At 38.5% G+C, this 16,809-nt stretch overlaps 1 protein-coding gene and 1 long non-coding RNA gene across 3 annotated transcripts; one reads left to right on the top strand and one right to left on the bottom strand.

Annotated features, from left to right (window-relative positions):
* Nucleotides 1-10,469: 10,469 nt before the first annotated feature.
* On the top strand, nucleotides 10,470-14,571 carry LOC310725076. Its single transcript, XR_014533245.1, has 3 exons — nucleotides 10,470-12,634; nucleotides 12,674-13,535; nucleotides 14,433-14,571. It is a non-coding gene; the product is annotated as an uncharacterized lncRNA (long non-coding RNA).
* On the bottom strand, nucleotides 10,643-15,181 carry ipmka (inositol polyphosphate multikinase a). Of its 2 annotated transcripts, none has more exons than XM_083539681.1 (6): nucleotides 14,477-15,181; nucleotides 13,664-13,749; nucleotides 13,420-13,516; nucleotides 12,306-12,478; nucleotides 11,770-11,851; nucleotides 10,643-11,622 (listed from the first exon to the last, which is right to left on the bottom strand). In XM_083539681.1, exons 1-6 carry the CDS (start codon nucleotides 14,637-14,639, stop codon nucleotides 11,072-11,074), a joined length of 1,152 nt encoding a protein of 383 aa, XP_083395807.1. In that variant the 5' UTR covers nucleotides 14,640-15,181; the 3' UTR covers nucleotides 10,643-11,071. The 2 variants fall into 2 exon arrangements, with proteins under 2 accessions (XP_083395807.1, XP_083395808.1); XM_083539682.1 differs by having other exon boundaries at nucleotides 13,664-13,738; nucleotides 14,477-14,642.
* Between the last annotated feature and the right edge of the window lie 1,628 nt (nucleotides 15,182-16,809).

Below are 16,809 nucleotides of genomic sequence, written 5' to 3'. Positions count from 1 at the left end.
TAGGGGCTTGTGAATACATTCAAAATAAGCTATCCTCCTGATCTTATCCTACCGTATCATCTCTTTTCATCTCTTTATGGCTGTCATTATTATTTTTCATACTTTCTAAGCCATTTGAGCTCCATGGCTACTAGCCTAAGTTCCCTCATTAGCTTGATAGCCTTGTTATCTATCACTCCCACACTGTCCGTGAGTTAGCTATGAAATGTTCTCTTTCTGCTTATTTTGGTTTGTATCTCGTTCCTTAATGAATGTGAGCTCACACTGTGGCTCTTTTTACATGGCTGAATCAAATGTGTCTAAATGTAGGCACTGATTAACACACAGCAGGATTATAATTGATATTGGGAAATGCTAACTTCCTGTTCTATGCAGCTAATTTGTAGCACTAGATCTGAGGAGACAGGGACCTGTGGAGCAACAGAGCCAGTTCATTTCAGGATTAATGTTCTGCTGAGTCCCTACTGACACTGCTGCATCTCATGAATTTGGTAATATTGTCGCATACTGCCATCCCTTAATTAGTGTGGCAAAAAGTCACAATGCGTATGTTTAATGAACAGGTGGCTAGATGGTTTCTTTTAAGTGGAATTGTAGGAGAACAAGCTCATGACCTAAGGCTTGTGTCAATGAATGTATCTTTATGTGGACAACCTGGCACCATTTACCCTTAAAGTGTTTTATTTGTTTGTTTGTTTGTTTGTTTGTTTGTTTGTTTGCATCAATGCATTTATTTGTAGCCTTGTTGGTTGAATTGACAGTCACTATCAGCGCACCTCTCACCCTCTCATATTAGTGATGGACATTCACTTGTTCATGCACAGTTCATGCAGAAGTGCACATGCTGGGAGATACTGACCTGAAGGGCTAAAAATAACTCCATCTACCTTAAGGAGGCTAATACAGCTTTTTAAAAAAACATATGTAAAACGATTAATTGTAGTCATAAACAGTAATATTCACGATGATTGGTCATCTAATACTGCCACCTGTGGTTAGTTACCTATCTAAAAAAAGAGCAGTGTGCTATATTATTATACTAGACTTAAACCTAAATATTTAGCTACACAAAACACTTTTAGGTCAGTCAATAGATTGTTACAAAATGTAGTCAGTGTTAGCTTCTTTGCTTTACCCAGTCACATTATTCACTCATGTTGGTTTTCTAGTTATGGTATCAGTGCTTTGAGCTACAGCTTTGACATCAAAATGAGCAACATAACAGAAAAATGGCAAAGAACTCCCTGCTGAGGATCGGTTAAAATGATTTACAGCAGAGATGATTTTGGTACAGAACTGTCAAGCTTTTTAAGTGCATATATTACTTTCCCTAACATCTTGTCCAATCCTGGTTTATTCCTTATTTATATTGCATTCAGTGTAAATAAGATTTATGCACTGGGGTGATCCTCAGATTACTGTCTGTGTGGAGTTTCTCAGGTTAATCCACAGTCTACTGAAGGTTTTGCAAATACTGAATTAATAATTTATGCACTTAATTCATTGTTCATCAATAAGCTTCATTCAGTGTCCACAAAGGAAGGTGAATAATCCTCTCTCTCATGCTCTCTCTCTCTTTATGCAGAACTGTGGGTTTCTGAATATGTAAAAAAATATTCTTTAGTCGATTTACCAAAGGGGGAAATGAGTTTATGAGCTAAAGCATTAGTTGCTGGAATAACGAGCCACATTATGTTGCAAGCCCTTGGCAAGTTTTTCTCACTAGTGACTCTTTAAAAATGTCCTGGGTGAAAAGGTGTCGTAAAGCTCTCTCTTTCTCTTTAGTCATAATTTTCCTGCCTTTGGGAAGGATAAGAGGATGCACATGCTAATGTGTTTATCTTTTTGAAAGTCATAAGCATTTTTTTTTTTACTTCATCATTATTACAATGTAAAGGCTGTTGTGGACAATCACACCCATGCATGGGCCTTTCCCAAGCTGTTGCCACTGTCTCCTACAAGATCAAAGGACAGAATGTGTTTGTATGCTATTACATTTAAATTTCCCTTCCCTAGAACTAAATGGCCCAAACCTGTGACCTGCACAAAGCCCTCAAAGGTCTCAACACTAAAGACTTTTGGTATACACGGACTATATGTGTCAAGAATCCACCTGCCATGCCCCCCTCGGCAGGCGACGGCTCACCTCCAAGTTCCCCACAAGGCGACAGCTCACCTCCAAGTTCCCCACAAGGTGACGGCTCGCCTCCAAGACTCTCTGACGCCGACGTCTCGCCTCCAAGCCTCTCCGAGGGTGACGACATAGACCGGAGTTCCTCTCCAGGCGACGTCACTCCTCCGGGTTTCTCTCCAGCGACGTCCCTCCTCCGAGCTCCTCTCCAGGTCACGTCGAAATTCCTCTGAGGACGACAAAGCCCTCCCGAGCTCCTTCCAAGGTGCCAAAACACTCCAGAGACCTGCTGTGGATGCCGTCAGACCCCAGGACACCCGCAGAGGACACCACTCCGCTTCTGTCCTCCGCCGAGGGCGTCGCTCGGCCTCTGAACCCCGTCGAGGGTGTTGCTTAGCTCCAGACCTCCGCCGAGGGCGTTGTTAGGTCTCTGGGCTCTGCCGAGGGCATCACTTGGCCTCTGGACTCCACCGTGGTCGTCGCTTGGCCTCTGGACTCCACCGTGGGCATCACACGGTCTCTGAATCCCGCCGTGGGCGTCGCTCGGCCCCCTCGGCAGTTGTCATGCTGCCTCGCTCTGCCGCTCCCAAATCAGCTATAAAAGCCTCTGTTCCCATCTCACTCGTGTCGGACCTACTTAGTGGCTACGGACACAAACCTTGTTCGAGACTGCCAGCATTCTTAGCTGGTTCCGTGGATTACACTTCCTCCGGGGTTTACTTTCGTTTCCATGTGGATTACACTCCTTCAGTGGATTACACTTCTTCCGTGGATTACATTCCTTCCGAGACATGATAGAGCTACTCCCACTTCCGGTTCGTGGTCCGCACCATGACAATATGCCAGGTTTGTTTGCTCTTTAGCTCCAAACCTCCGTTCCGGGGTTACCGGAAGCGCGCGCCGCTTCGTTCCAGAGTTCCCACAAGTGTGCCGCTCCGTTCCAGAGTTCCCACAAGTGCGCCGCTCCGTTCCAGTGTTTCACGAGCGCGCCGCTCCTTTGCAGAGTTCCCACGAGCGTGCCGCTCCATTCCAGAGTTCCCACGAGCGTGCCTCTCCGTTCCAGAGTTCCCACGAGCGCGCTGCTCCTTTCCAGAGTTCCCACAAGCGCGCCACTCCGTTTCAGAGTTCACTCTGGATTACACTCCTTCTAGATTACACTCCTTCCATGGATTACATTCCTTCCGAGACATGATAGAGCTACTCCCGCTTCCGGTTCGTGCTCCGCACCATGACAATATGCCAGGTTTGTTTGCTCTTTAGCTCCAAGCCTCACTTAAACTAATGATCATGAGGTTAAATAAGCACCAATTCCCATTATGCAAAATCTAGTGGAAAGCCTTGCCAGAAGAGTGGAGTTTACAATAACAGCAAATAAGGACTAAATCTGGAATGGGATTTCCGAAAAACACAGACTTGTCGATGTAGTGTACACAATATGGACAAAAGCTTTTGGACACCTAACCATACAATTCAAATGTGGTTTTTAAAACACCTATTTTACATTTATTCCCCATTTTGCTGTTTGAATAACCTCCACTCTTTGGGGAAGATGTTCCATTATATTATTAAAAAATAAAAAATAATTTGTGCTCATTCAGAAACTAGGGCATTAGTAAAGTCAGGTATGGCTATACAGTGAGGAGGCCTGGGAAGCACTCAGCATTCCAGTTTATCCCAAAGGTGTTCATAAGGATTGAGGTCAAAGCTCTATAGCAGGCCACTCACAATCTTTAACTCTAACCCATGTAAACCATATCTTTATGGATTTTGCATTGAGTGCAGGGCATTGTCATGCTGGAACAACACTAGGTCTCCTAGTTCAAGCAAATGGAAAATGTAATTCTACTACATCCAAAGACGTCCTATGCAATTTTGTGCATTTGTGCAATTTTGTGCCTCCAATCTTGTGGTAACAGTTTGGGGAAAAACCTCATATGGCTGTGTGTCCCAATACTTTTTTTCTATATAGTGTATGTCTGGATATTGTGAACAAATAATAGCGCATTTGCAGATTGGGAGAACTTTAGCATTTATTCTTATTCGGCAAATGTTGTCTAAGCTTCAATTATGCTTAATTACACTTAATTACACAGACCTCTTACTTTAACTGAATAAACACCAGTTTAACAGAATTGGTTAATTTCCCAGTATCTCTCCAAAATGATACATTTATTTAGCTAAAATTTTGAATGTACCTACATATTGTTTTACTTTCCTTTCCTTTATTGCATTTTAACAGCTTTATAATTGGAATAATATGATCGTTTGTGCATGCATATGTGATCACGCATCATTTGAGCATGTCACATGTCTTATGCAGGTGAAGCAGGTAACAGTGGTGCCATTTAGCTTCATGATTTAGAGTTCATCTCTGGGATTCACATACCATCTACTATCTTCTTTTGGCTGCTCCCATTAGGGGTCGCCACACCGGATCATCCGTCTCCATACCCCCCTGTCCTCTACATCTGCCTCTTTCAAACCAACCACCTGCATGTCTTCCTTTACCACATCCATGAACCTTCTTTTTGATCTTTCTCTTTTCCCCCTTCCTGGCAGCTACATCCTCAGCATTCTCCTACCGATATACCCCATGTCCCTCCTCTGCACATGTCTAAACCATCTCAATCACGCCTCTCTCACCTACATGTGCTGTCCCTTTAATAAACTTGTTTCTAATCCTGTCCATCTTTGTAACTCCCAATGAAAATCTCAACATCTTCAGTTCCACCTCCTGTATTTTACTCAATGCCACTGTCTCTAAATCATACAACATCGCAGGTCTCACCACAGTCCTATAAACTTTACCTTTCACTCTTGCAGATACTCTTCTATCATAAATCACTTCTGCCACACTCCACCCACTTCACTCTGTCTGTACTATTTTCCTCACTTCTCCAACACACTCTGCATGACTTAGCAACTGTTGACACCTGTTAACTGAACTCCTCCACCTTCACCACTTCTCCCTGCAACCGCACTACTCCACTGCCCTTCCTCTCATTCACACACAGGTACTCTGTCTTACTCCTGCTGACTTTCATTCCCCTTCTCTCTAGCACCTACCTCCACCTCTCCAGGCTCTTCTCCATCTGCTCCCTACTCTCACCACAAATCACAATATCATCCGCAAACATCATGGCCATGGAGACTCCTGTCTGACCTCGTCTGTCAACCTGTCCATCACCACTGCAAACAGATAAGAGCTTAGAGCCGATCCTCAATGCAGTCCAACCCCCACCTTAAACCAGTCTGTCCTTCCTACTGCACACCTAACTGCTGTCACACTGTCCTCATACATGTCCTGCACCACACTCACATACTTCTTTGACACACCTGACTTCCTCATACAATACAACATACCATCTACTATACTTATGACAATTTAATATATAAATGATTGTCACGTAAATATTCAAAATAACAAGTTTAAATAATTTAGTAATTAAGTTAGCACTTGTGTGGCATTTTTGTGCTTGAAAGCGGAAACATTTTATTTAAGGAATTTAATAAAGTAATGTGTTTGTGGGTTGATTGCTCTTAATATATATGCAGGCATTAAATCACTAACAGTTGAAGTGTCATTGGCACCTGAAAGGGCTGGGATATATTGTCTGATGAACTGTAGCAGGCCATGCATTTCACACTTGGACCTTCAGTGATGTCCTGCCTGAATCAATCCATCTATTAATACCATCATTATTATACAAAAAAAAAAAACAGGATAACAGAGCACTGCATCACAGACAAGCATCTCATACAGTGAGAATGAATGCAATTAATAAAGCAAGAAGTCCAATTAACACAGTTCAAGTCTCCTTTCACTATGGTGCAACCACAGCTGCACCGCATACATCATCTCTAGCAGAAGCATCAATATTAAACAAATAAAATAACCTTAGGTTTACTCCACATTTTTTTTCCATGCCTTTTTTTCTGAAGTTTTCCAGGAGATTTTAAATCAAGGCTAATTGTGTGTTTTTGTGCAAACTCTACCAAAAGAAAAAAAACGCAAAAGTAAAAATGGTCCTTGAAAATGCTCAACAGCTGTTCTGAAATGTTTTGGCTGACCAGCTTGTAAGGCAATGTAAGTGTGTCTGTGTTCAAAGCATTTTCTTCTCCACTGTCAGCAATTGTGTAATAAAAAGAAACAGCTATTAAATCTACATGAATATAACTTATGCAATTTGGTAGAAATTGCTACAGTTACTACAGTTTGCGAGCTCTGACTAGTGAAGTCAATGATTGATAAATGAAAGGATGGGAAAATGGTGACATTATTACATGTTTGCTAGATGGCTCTGCTGTTACCAACTTTAAACCTGTTTGGTTAAAGCAACATCTTCATTCGCATGTTTTTGAAGCTACAGGTGCCCAGGGCAGATATCTTTGAGAAACATAAAAAAGATGGCCTCCAAAATTTGTCAGATTTCAGTCTAAATGAGCATTTGTGGGATGTCCCGGACAAACAAGTCTGATCCCAAGTATGCCCTACCTCACAACATACATTACTTAAAGGATGCTGCTGATAACATCTTGATGCCAGATACAACAGTTGATGTAAATTGGATATTTTTTTTTTTTACTAGATTATTGTTAAACCCGTTCATGTAATTAGTGTTTATTCTGTATCATCACCTGCCTAAAGTGACAAGTAAAAAAAAAAAGAAAAGAGAAAATACACACACGTAAGGAAAACATTACATCTGTATTGACCAGTTTTTACGATTTACTTTCAACAACCCTTTCAATCTTTCTTGAAGTATTGTAAAACAGATTACATTTTGGAGATTGACTCATCTGTCATCTGTGAGAGATTAGGTTCTTTTTCTTTCTGATGGTGGAAAATGAACTGCACAGTTCAAAACTGAGAGCACTCACAGGCCCACATAACTAATCAACATGAGAGATTTTCAGTGTGTGTGTGCCAAAGAGTTGTCCTGATCACAGGTGAGATGAGAGGGCAAACATGCGTGTCCTCCTCCCTTCATCTCACACAGCTCTTCAAACCCTTATTGAGTTCTATTGTGAATGACTTTGGTAAAGGAATGGCTCTTCTTTCTCCATTTTACTTTGATTTCTCAGAAACTAAACAAACCGCTTGAGAAAAAAACAGTGATTCCATCTGCCCTTTAAAGCTGCACTGGTACCTCAGTGGTTCATTAGTAAGCACTTTAAAGTGTAGACATAAGTTCTGCTAGAGAAATGTCCTCACATCGTGAAAGAGTGGCCTTTTGAAAATCTTTAAAAGTCCATGTAGAAAAATGCCTTCAGTCATTCAATAATGTTAGATGTTCTGGCAGGTATTGCAGTTTTAAGAGCAAATAAAAACTGTTCCCTGTCTTGTGTGTGTGTGTGTGTGTGTGTGTGTGTGTGTGTGTGTGTGTGTGTGTGTGTGTGTGTGTGTGTGTGTGTGTTTGTGTTTTGACTACAAACTGTAAACCATATTATAAACAGAAACCTGACTGATCTAGAGAAGATCTGTGTGGAGGAGTGGGCCAAAATCCCTCTTGCAGTGTGTGCAAACCTGGTGAAAAACTACAGGAAACGTTTGACCTCTGTAATTGCAAACAAAGGCTACTGTACCAAATAATAACATTGACTTTCTCAGGTGTTCAAATACTTATTTGCAGCTGTATCATACAAATAAATAGTTTAAAAATCATATATTGTGATTTCTGGATTTATTTATTTTTTTTTAGATTGTGTCTCTCACAGTGGACATGCACCTACGATGACAATTTCAGACCCCTCCATGATTTCCATGGTAGAACTTGCAAAATAGCAGGGTGTTCAAATACTTATTTTCCTCACTGTATAACCCGTGTTGCTAATACCAGGTAGTTACTAAGGTCCACTGAATGTACATCTTAATGCTTATTGTCTTAGGTCGTTCCACAAGCTTCATACTCACACCCTTCAAACTCGCGTAAAAGTAGAAACTTCCCACTTACATGCTGACTTTCAAGAGACCTCTCTGCCGGTCACATTATGCATATGTAATACATGCTTTTAGCTCATTTTAACCATACTGAGCATAGCCCATTTCATGGGTAATTAAGTGCTTTTTGTGATATTGGCATATGAACATTTTTGAAAATCCCATTTTAGATTTTGTCTCATTTTTCTGTTATAATAACTTCCACTCTTCTGGTAAGGCTTTCTATTTGTTTTGGGAATGTGGCTATGAAGATTTTTTTGTTCAACCAAAAAAGCATTAGTAAGAAACAGATATTAGTCAGATATACAAATTTGCATGCATATCTGGGCACATTAAGGTCCACATATTAGTGTGATGTACAGGTGTCTAAAAACAGAAGTATATTGTTAGACTTAGTCATCTTGTTATAAAGTAATAACATAATGATATATTACAGCCATTTTTTTTTTTTTATTTTGCTTTAACTATACTGGGACGCCTTTTAAATTATGCATAGGTTTGTGTCAGGATCATTTCCATCACCCACTACTGCATCTTACATGTCACATTTGTTTGCAAACATTTACTTTCAAGATAATAAGCACTTGAATAAAAAACACAGCTCACCTCACTCTGTGTTGTGTTTATCTTTCATGGTTGTCTTCAATCGCAGTCAGGTTATGCTTTCTTTGTTCGTATGTACATTCTTTTTGTGTGACAGTTTGTGAACTTTCAATATATTTAAACAAATGTACCTAACCTAAGAGCTTAACAATCTGAATCAACAATTGCTAAATATTAGAAACAAATGTAGTCAATAAATGATCTAAAAATTTCTTGCTATTATTTTCCTTTATTCCTGTAAAGACATATTTTGCAATTTTTAAAATGGTATATAACAGGGGTGCCCAATACGTGCATCGCGATATACTGGTTAATCGCAAAAGTAGTGTGGGTAGATCGCATGACACGCATGACATTATTTATGCATTTTTATAGTAGGTAGATAATTTTGACTTGGTCATTTTAGTTTTCAGATCTACATATATAAGAATGTAGCAGTATTTCACCATGTCAATGTACTGGAGAGAATATGTTAGCAAAGTAAAAATATCTTGAATAATTTATCTATTTCATTTTAGGTGATTATGATAAGTGCAATATAAGATTATTCAGCCTGTTACCAGAAGCTTTAAACAATTACCCATGTCCTAAAAGTTTTTTTTCTTTAAAATTCTAAACTAGATTTAAAAATCATTATGTATATTTTGTCTGTTTGAATCTTTATATTGTAAAATCAAAATGGCTATATTTTTTTGCATATAAGAGATTTCCCAGGCAATTACACATAGAGCATGTCACCAGTCACAGAAATGGATTCAGTCATAACTTTCATTCTCTCATTTCTGTAGCCATTTTAAAATAATCTTTGTTATAGAGGACACACACATACACAATTATTTACACCTACAAGTAATTTATCTTAGTCAATTAGTGAGAGGAAAAAGAGAGAACCCAGAGGAAAACCCCACCGACATAGGTAAAAAAACCACATAAAACACCAAAGTATCCTGAGCTCAGCACAAAACAAGAATTCTAGAGCCACCTGAATGTTTAAATATCTTTACATATGTATATATGGGTCATGATTATTTGGTATTAACAAAGGTGTGTATGCATTTGTATCATTTGCACACCATATTGAGATAAAATGCATATACACAGACATTTTATACTCCTGGCACTTCCTAATTGCTATTTTCAAATGAACAGGATTTGCCTATGCCCTTTCATATACAGATAATCCTTTTAAACCATCACCCACAATCACATTCTTTTAACTCCTGATAAATCATCCAAGCTATATAAGCCTATTGATTTTAATTATTCACTCTTAACAGTTATTTTCTTTGTTCATCGGTTGAATTCTTGACATCAATTTAAAGAAAGTGCACAGCAAATTCAGGCATTAGAAATGCTAAGTTGTCACACCACCCTCTCCATCAACCCTTTACCTCCTCCACATTATCACTTTCATACACTTCCTTTCGCAAACTAACACTTGCACCCACACACGATTCCATCAGAAGGTTCAACACTGCATGTGCTGTCATAACAATTTCGGTATGCTGTCACTCAGGCCATGAATAATGATATCATTTAGGTTTTAAAACCTTGAGAGTGTAACACACACACATACACAATCATTTCTCCACTGAGAGAATGGTTTTAAAACAGTAACTATCGTGATCATTTAAAAAAAATTATGGCTCTTGATCCATTCGTAAATGATTGAATTTGGGTCACTAAAATTTTAGTATGACACATTTTCCTGTCAGTGGCAAAGCATGCACTTTGTTCCACCCTTTGTTTTGCCAAGACTCATGGTTTTCATTTTGTGTAACCCATTAAGTAAACCAAGCAAGAGAGTCTGGTGCCACCAAGTGATCCTACCAAGAATTACTTTAATACAAAATATAAACGTGAAGAAAAATACATTTAAAGTCAGCTCATTTCAGTCAGAATTAAAAAATGTATTAACTGAGTCAAAGAAATCACTTAAAGTCATATTAAAAAAATAGACAACTCACTCCTAATATAGACGATTTATTGAGTTCAACTTAAACTTTTGTGCTGAAATATAAAGAACATCATAATAATTTAATCAATTAAATGCCTTCTTATTCTTAAACATTCATCAAAGCTGAACTCTAAAATCATTTTTTTTTTATCTTTCAGTAATATTTTTCGAAAATAAAATTAAAATACATTCAGTGTCACTTACATTCGCTTTTTGTGGTGATTTCCAGAGTTAAAACCCATCCTGCATTCTAGCACCATCAGAAACTGTGTAGAATCATAAGTATATTTAATGTATTATTCATAATATAACAGATGACTGATGCCACCTCCTTATTTCAACATCCTTACACTATGAACTTTGAGAAAAACTGGATAGAAAAATGTCTATAGATGTTTTTGAAGCTATATAACATGGTTTAATCTTGGAGGACATATAATCAGTCTTGCAGGATCTGCTCCAGAACAAAGAGGAGGCTCCTCAGTCCATATATGTAGCCATCATCTGAGCTGTCACTGGGAAACACGTGGGCAAAATCAATCATCCTGACCTCCACATTTTCTTCTTTTCCTCCTTTTGAACTCTCAGACACAGTGTTTTTTTCTTCAAACATGTCAGTTGTTATTCCTTTACCCTGGTGATGTAGAGAGTGAGACCCAAACCCATTCACTTTCTTCACATGGTGAATGGCATTGTGAATGCTAATACAGTTTGCCTGCTTGCAGGAACTCTTCAACTTTGAGTTGGTGAGCTGAGCATTGTTGTTCTCTGACTCAGCTTGTCGATATCTCTGTCCTTTCAGAGCTTCAATTTTGTTCTTTGTATTGGCTGTGTGAAAAGAGCCCTCATACACAAACAACAGAGAGCTGGCATAGAAGTGGAGCTGCTTCTGGCCCTCAAACCAGTGCAGGATGTCATGGATTTTATTAATAATTATGGAAATGACATCTTTTCTTAGCTCCTCTCCATTATGAAAAAATGTAGCTAATCCTGTAGAGAAAAATAAAAACAGAATACAATACTTAATATCTGCACAGAATCTATATGAATGGAGTATTTATTTTCCAGCAACTAAGTGAAATAAATGTGAACAACTTGTTCCTTTATTCTCTGCAGCCAAGCAAATCTCATTCGTACCAGTTTTAAGTGTTTCCTTTGTAAGACTGCGTCCATAGAACTGTTCATGGCTAATATAGGCTTCAGAAGCTATGTGGTAAACCTGAAAATGAGCAAAGGCGACATGAAGACCGAAAAAGATTATTAATTAAGAGCATTAATAACGTTTGCATCTTTGTTGTTCTTTGGAGCCATAAATGGGTAAAACATAATGAATGTACTAGTTTCGCCTCCTACAGCACCAGATGCATTTTGTTTGCACAGTTGATGGACATTTTGTCCAAAATATCCTGCACCGATCTGGTATACTTTTGGAAAATTTATCAGCCAAAACAATGTTTATCCAAGGCATGCAAAAACATTTTGAGATCATGATAGGCTTTTTAACATTATTTTTGACAATAGCACCTTAATTCTGAAGCTAAATGTGACTATTTGATATTTTTTACATGTGATCTGAAGATTATACAGATATTTAAGGAAATAAAATCAATTATCAAAAACTGGATAACAAGTAATGCAAATAATGAAGATTAGATATAGAAAAACACACTCACCCTCATTCCTAGAATCAAGAAACCAATCTCTTCCATTAGAGGATACTTCCTAATCTGCTCTTCCCTCTTCTCTTGTGAGGCAAATGGATCATAGCTTTTCCTCCCAATCTTCACATCCATTATGCACGGACGTACAAATTTCCCGGCCACATCCTCCAGCTTCAGATACAGCTCTATGAAAAAAAAATGCACAGCTTAGAAGAATAGTTTCACAGATTTACTGCATGAACAAATTTGCCTTTTGTTATGATTAGTTGTGTTGTGCACTAAGCACAAATCTGACTTAGCGGTTTTAGATTTAGATTTATTGTTCTTGTTCAACATGAGGAGTAAACGTGTAATAGTACTTAGTTCTTGTTCAACATGAGGAGTAAACTTGTAATAGTACTTAGTTAATGCAATTTCAATGCTAGGCTGCAGCACAATCAACTGATTAGAGTCTCCATGAAAAATGCTTTATTGTGTTATTGTGGGCTGTTGCAAGGATCATTTAAGGTTCAAAGTTTGAAAAAAGTTATACATTAACATATATGCAAATAGCACAAGACTAAGTACAACTGCTCTGTAATAACAACCCCTTCTCTCTCTCATTCTCTATTTGTCTCTCTTCATGCACACACCCCTTCAAGCACATACATACACACACACACAGCATTTATTCTTTAAATGCTGACTCATGCACTGACTCATAGACATGTCAAGGAATTTACTCTACCCATAATGTCCCGCTCAGCTTACATTCCACTCACTTCCCAGATAAAACAGGGGTTCTGCTACAGCATCCTGTTCCTGTTGGACATCATGTCAACTATGCAAACATAGCCCATTTACTGAAAGGAGACTCCAAGATAAATCATTAACCAAAGACACAATTATTTATTAAGGAATAACTTCATTAAATCAGCCGTTCGTCACACGTCAACATGAATTTGCAGTCTATAATAAAACCTGAAGTAAAGTAAACCTAGTCATAGATTTGTGTTGCCTGTTGGAAGCTGTTGTTTATACATTACATAGCCGAAGGTTGGTTGACACCTGAACACAACATTCATGTGTGTTTTTTTAACCTTTCTTTCCAGATAGGAAAAAAATGTACAGGCATATCCTGTCTCACCATTTGGTTTATCTGGAGTTGACCATGTGCCATGGTATTTGGGTAGGTGTTGTTGCAAGGCCAACAGGTGTGGATCTTTACAGTCTTGAGCAAACACCTAGAAAGAACACAATCAGGTAAGGGTTGACTTTATCTAACCTACACTGTATTTTCAGTATACTTGTGTGTAAAAACTGTGATACTAAAATGTGTTGGATTACTGGTGCATTGGCAAATTAAATAATGTTGAATTTGTGGATAATACCTGCTTGTAGAAGTGCATCTCGCATGGGCCTCTGGGTGGAGGCTGTAGCTGTTTCAGTACCGTGCCATCAAAGTTCTGTAGGATACCTGAACATTTAGACATACACACAAACAATTCTTAAGACCAACCATAAAACCTGAGCGAGACCTAATGCAACACAATACATTAGAATGGTTTTCAAAAATAAATGCTTGACTCTTTAAAGCCTTAAGGATTGTAAGCCATTGTAAGTAATAAGTGCATCTGTCAAATGCTATAAATGTAAAGCTACAGGAAAACTGTGTAGGAAAGTGCTGATACTTTAGACAAATGTAAATGTATTGCATATATATGTAAATATACATATTTTCGGGTTGGGGTTTTGTTCTTGCTTTGTTCGAAAACATTTGAAATGATCTAACAGCAATTCAAATACAGCCAAAAAAGGTTTTTAGTACAGCATTTGGTCTCTATTGCCTGTAAATGTATTTCGCTAAACATATAGAGCAGATTATTTTTTTAAGATCTCTCTCCCAGACACACACATACACACACACACACACACACACACACACATACAAATCCTTGATTTCTATCCTAAATCTAATTATTGTGAACTATCCCAGTAGATGATGTTATGTTTTAAAGACATACGTAATTAAAATAAAACATTATTAGGGAGAGTGGAGTTTTCAGCAGAGCAGCTGGTCCCACGCTGTGAAACAACTTGCATTTTGTTCTGGTTTTAAAAGAGTTTACTGAGCAATAACGCAGTATATTCTGATTTTAGATGAATAAAGCCAACAAGGCAGAGAGAAGAAGGGAATTACTGACCGACTTTATGGATGCCGTACTTGTGTCCAGCCACCTGGTGAGAGAGAGGCACTGGATCCCGCGCGCGCTCTGCTCTCCTGCTTTTCCATCCTGCTTCGTGTTCATGTCGCACTTCATCACCTGCACCTACACATGACTTTAATACCTGATTCTCTGCAGCCATTGTGAACTCCAGCCCTACCTATCACATCACATACTGTAATCGTGTTCTCTAACTCTGAGCTTCATGTTACCGGGAAGTCACACACCTCACGTAGGTGTCTGCCTGTATGTAGATAAGCAAGACCTACTTTGACCGACGAAAGATTTACAGCTACACAGATTCCTTCAAACAGTTTTCCAATCCCAGCGACCACACCCCGCTTCCTCATAAAGAGCAACACAAAGGTCTACAACTGTCCTGTTCGCTGAAGTTCATTCATTATTTATTAGCCAAACGAGTCTCTCAAGACTTCTCACCCCAAAACTATTACTCGGAGTGTAATAGCCTCGAACATGGGAGTAATCGTTGGTCTTTGGCTCGAGTTTCGGTGCGGTTTTAATGCTCATTCACACATCCAGTCCTGGGGGTTATTTAAAGTAAGGAACACACGGAGACCAGAAGAGAAAATGTTAACACTTTTTAACGATATTTCAATTGAAACGTTACAAACTCGAACAGAGTTTCGCTTAATACCACAGCGATGGTGTTAAAATTTTCCACAGCAGCTCTGCACTGCACTGCACTGCTCTCATTCTAATATATGATCATGTCTGTAGTAATGAACAACTGAAAGAAAACTGACGCTGCCTTCAAGTATAGTTTTCAGTAACTAAACTTTTGAAAATGACTCTCCAGTGTCAGGCTTTTTTCAACAAGCATGGGAGCATAATGTCTGTAAAGAGTTTTGTTCACTAGCTGAAGGTTATATAACCGCACCATAGGTTCAAATGTACCCAAGTATGAAAAGTTATTCTTATTTGATGTTTTTATGTGAAAAGTGACTTTTACTGCTTTTCCCAAAACTGTATGCTGATTATTGGTGTTTAAAATGCATCTGTTACACCCCCCCACCACCACCACCACAAAAAAAAAAAAAAAAAAAAAATGAATTAGCAAATTTGTTAAGATTCCACCTGCTGTCAAATAAAAATTAATGCTCTAAACCCAGTTATGTTGGGTTTGCATTCACTAAATAATAAGCATAAGCAGTTTCAACAGGTTGGATTGGTTGTGGGTTAAGGGGAATATAATGTTTTCACAGCAATTGCAATGTTGGCAACAAAGGGCAATGAAAAGGAGAAAGTGCTTAATTACTCTGCAATTCCTAATATTCGGTACAGTTCATTTCAGTTTTATAAGACCATTGCTCATAACAGTTTACATAGTCACGGTCAGCATTACAGAATTTTGAGTTTAGGTCTAGATTGCTAATGAGCAAGCCAGAGGCAACAGGGACCAAGAAACACCACTGAGAGGACATGAGGAAGAAACATTAAGAGAAGCACCAAAAGGGATCATAATCTCCTCTGGGTGACAGCAGATAGGATTGTGATCATTACAGAACACTCCTATAGAACATATAAGGCAAAAAGCAGCTAATGTTTTGAAAAGATACAGAATGGTATGGGCATGCTGTGAATATAAGTTCAGAAATTAGCTCGAATTCACTGCAGCATTTATACAGTGCAGTAGGCAGGTTTTATCTCTAGGGTATCCAGGTGAGATCTGGATGATTCATACCATCTGATCGGAATTAAAAGTGCAAATAGCCCCAAGAAAAGGAAGCAAGAGAACCAGAGCAGGAGGGGAGTATTATATTCAATCAAGATTTTCCTGCAGTTTAGAGATATCATGGCTTAATAAGTGTGTCAGGATGTTGCCACATAACAGCAGGATTACATGTTAGGCCTAACTGATATCCTAACCTGTTTACCATACACTCCACCTGTATTAATGAGCAACCAGATTTGTATCTTGGCTGTTAGCAGAATGCCTAAATGAATAAATGCATCTGCCAAGCCTGTGATTTTGCCCTAAGTATTTGGTGGATGGCCATTAAATGCCTGATAGACTTTGTCAGAAAAGGTTTTACCTCCTGATGAAATTTGCATTATTCTAGATAATTATCTATGGCAGAAGAATCAGTGCTTTGGAGGTAAGTAGTAGTATGTTTTTAAACACAGACAGAAGGTGTGAATTATTTTTGTAGAATAGTTTTGGCTGTAACATTAACAATTATTTTATATCAATGCACATATTCTAATACAGTACTATATATATATATATATATACAGTGGGTACGGAAAGTATTCAGACCCCCTTAAATTGTTCACTCTTTGTTGTATTGCAG

Source organism: Silurus aristotelis, assembly GCF_946808225.1.
Source record: "Silurus aristotelis genome assembly, chromosome: 4".
Classification (NCBI taxonomy): Eukaryota; Metazoa; Chordata; class Actinopteri; order Siluriformes; family Siluridae; genus Silurus; species Silurus aristotelis.
This window is presented reverse-complemented; position numbering and strand designations above follow the sequence as displayed.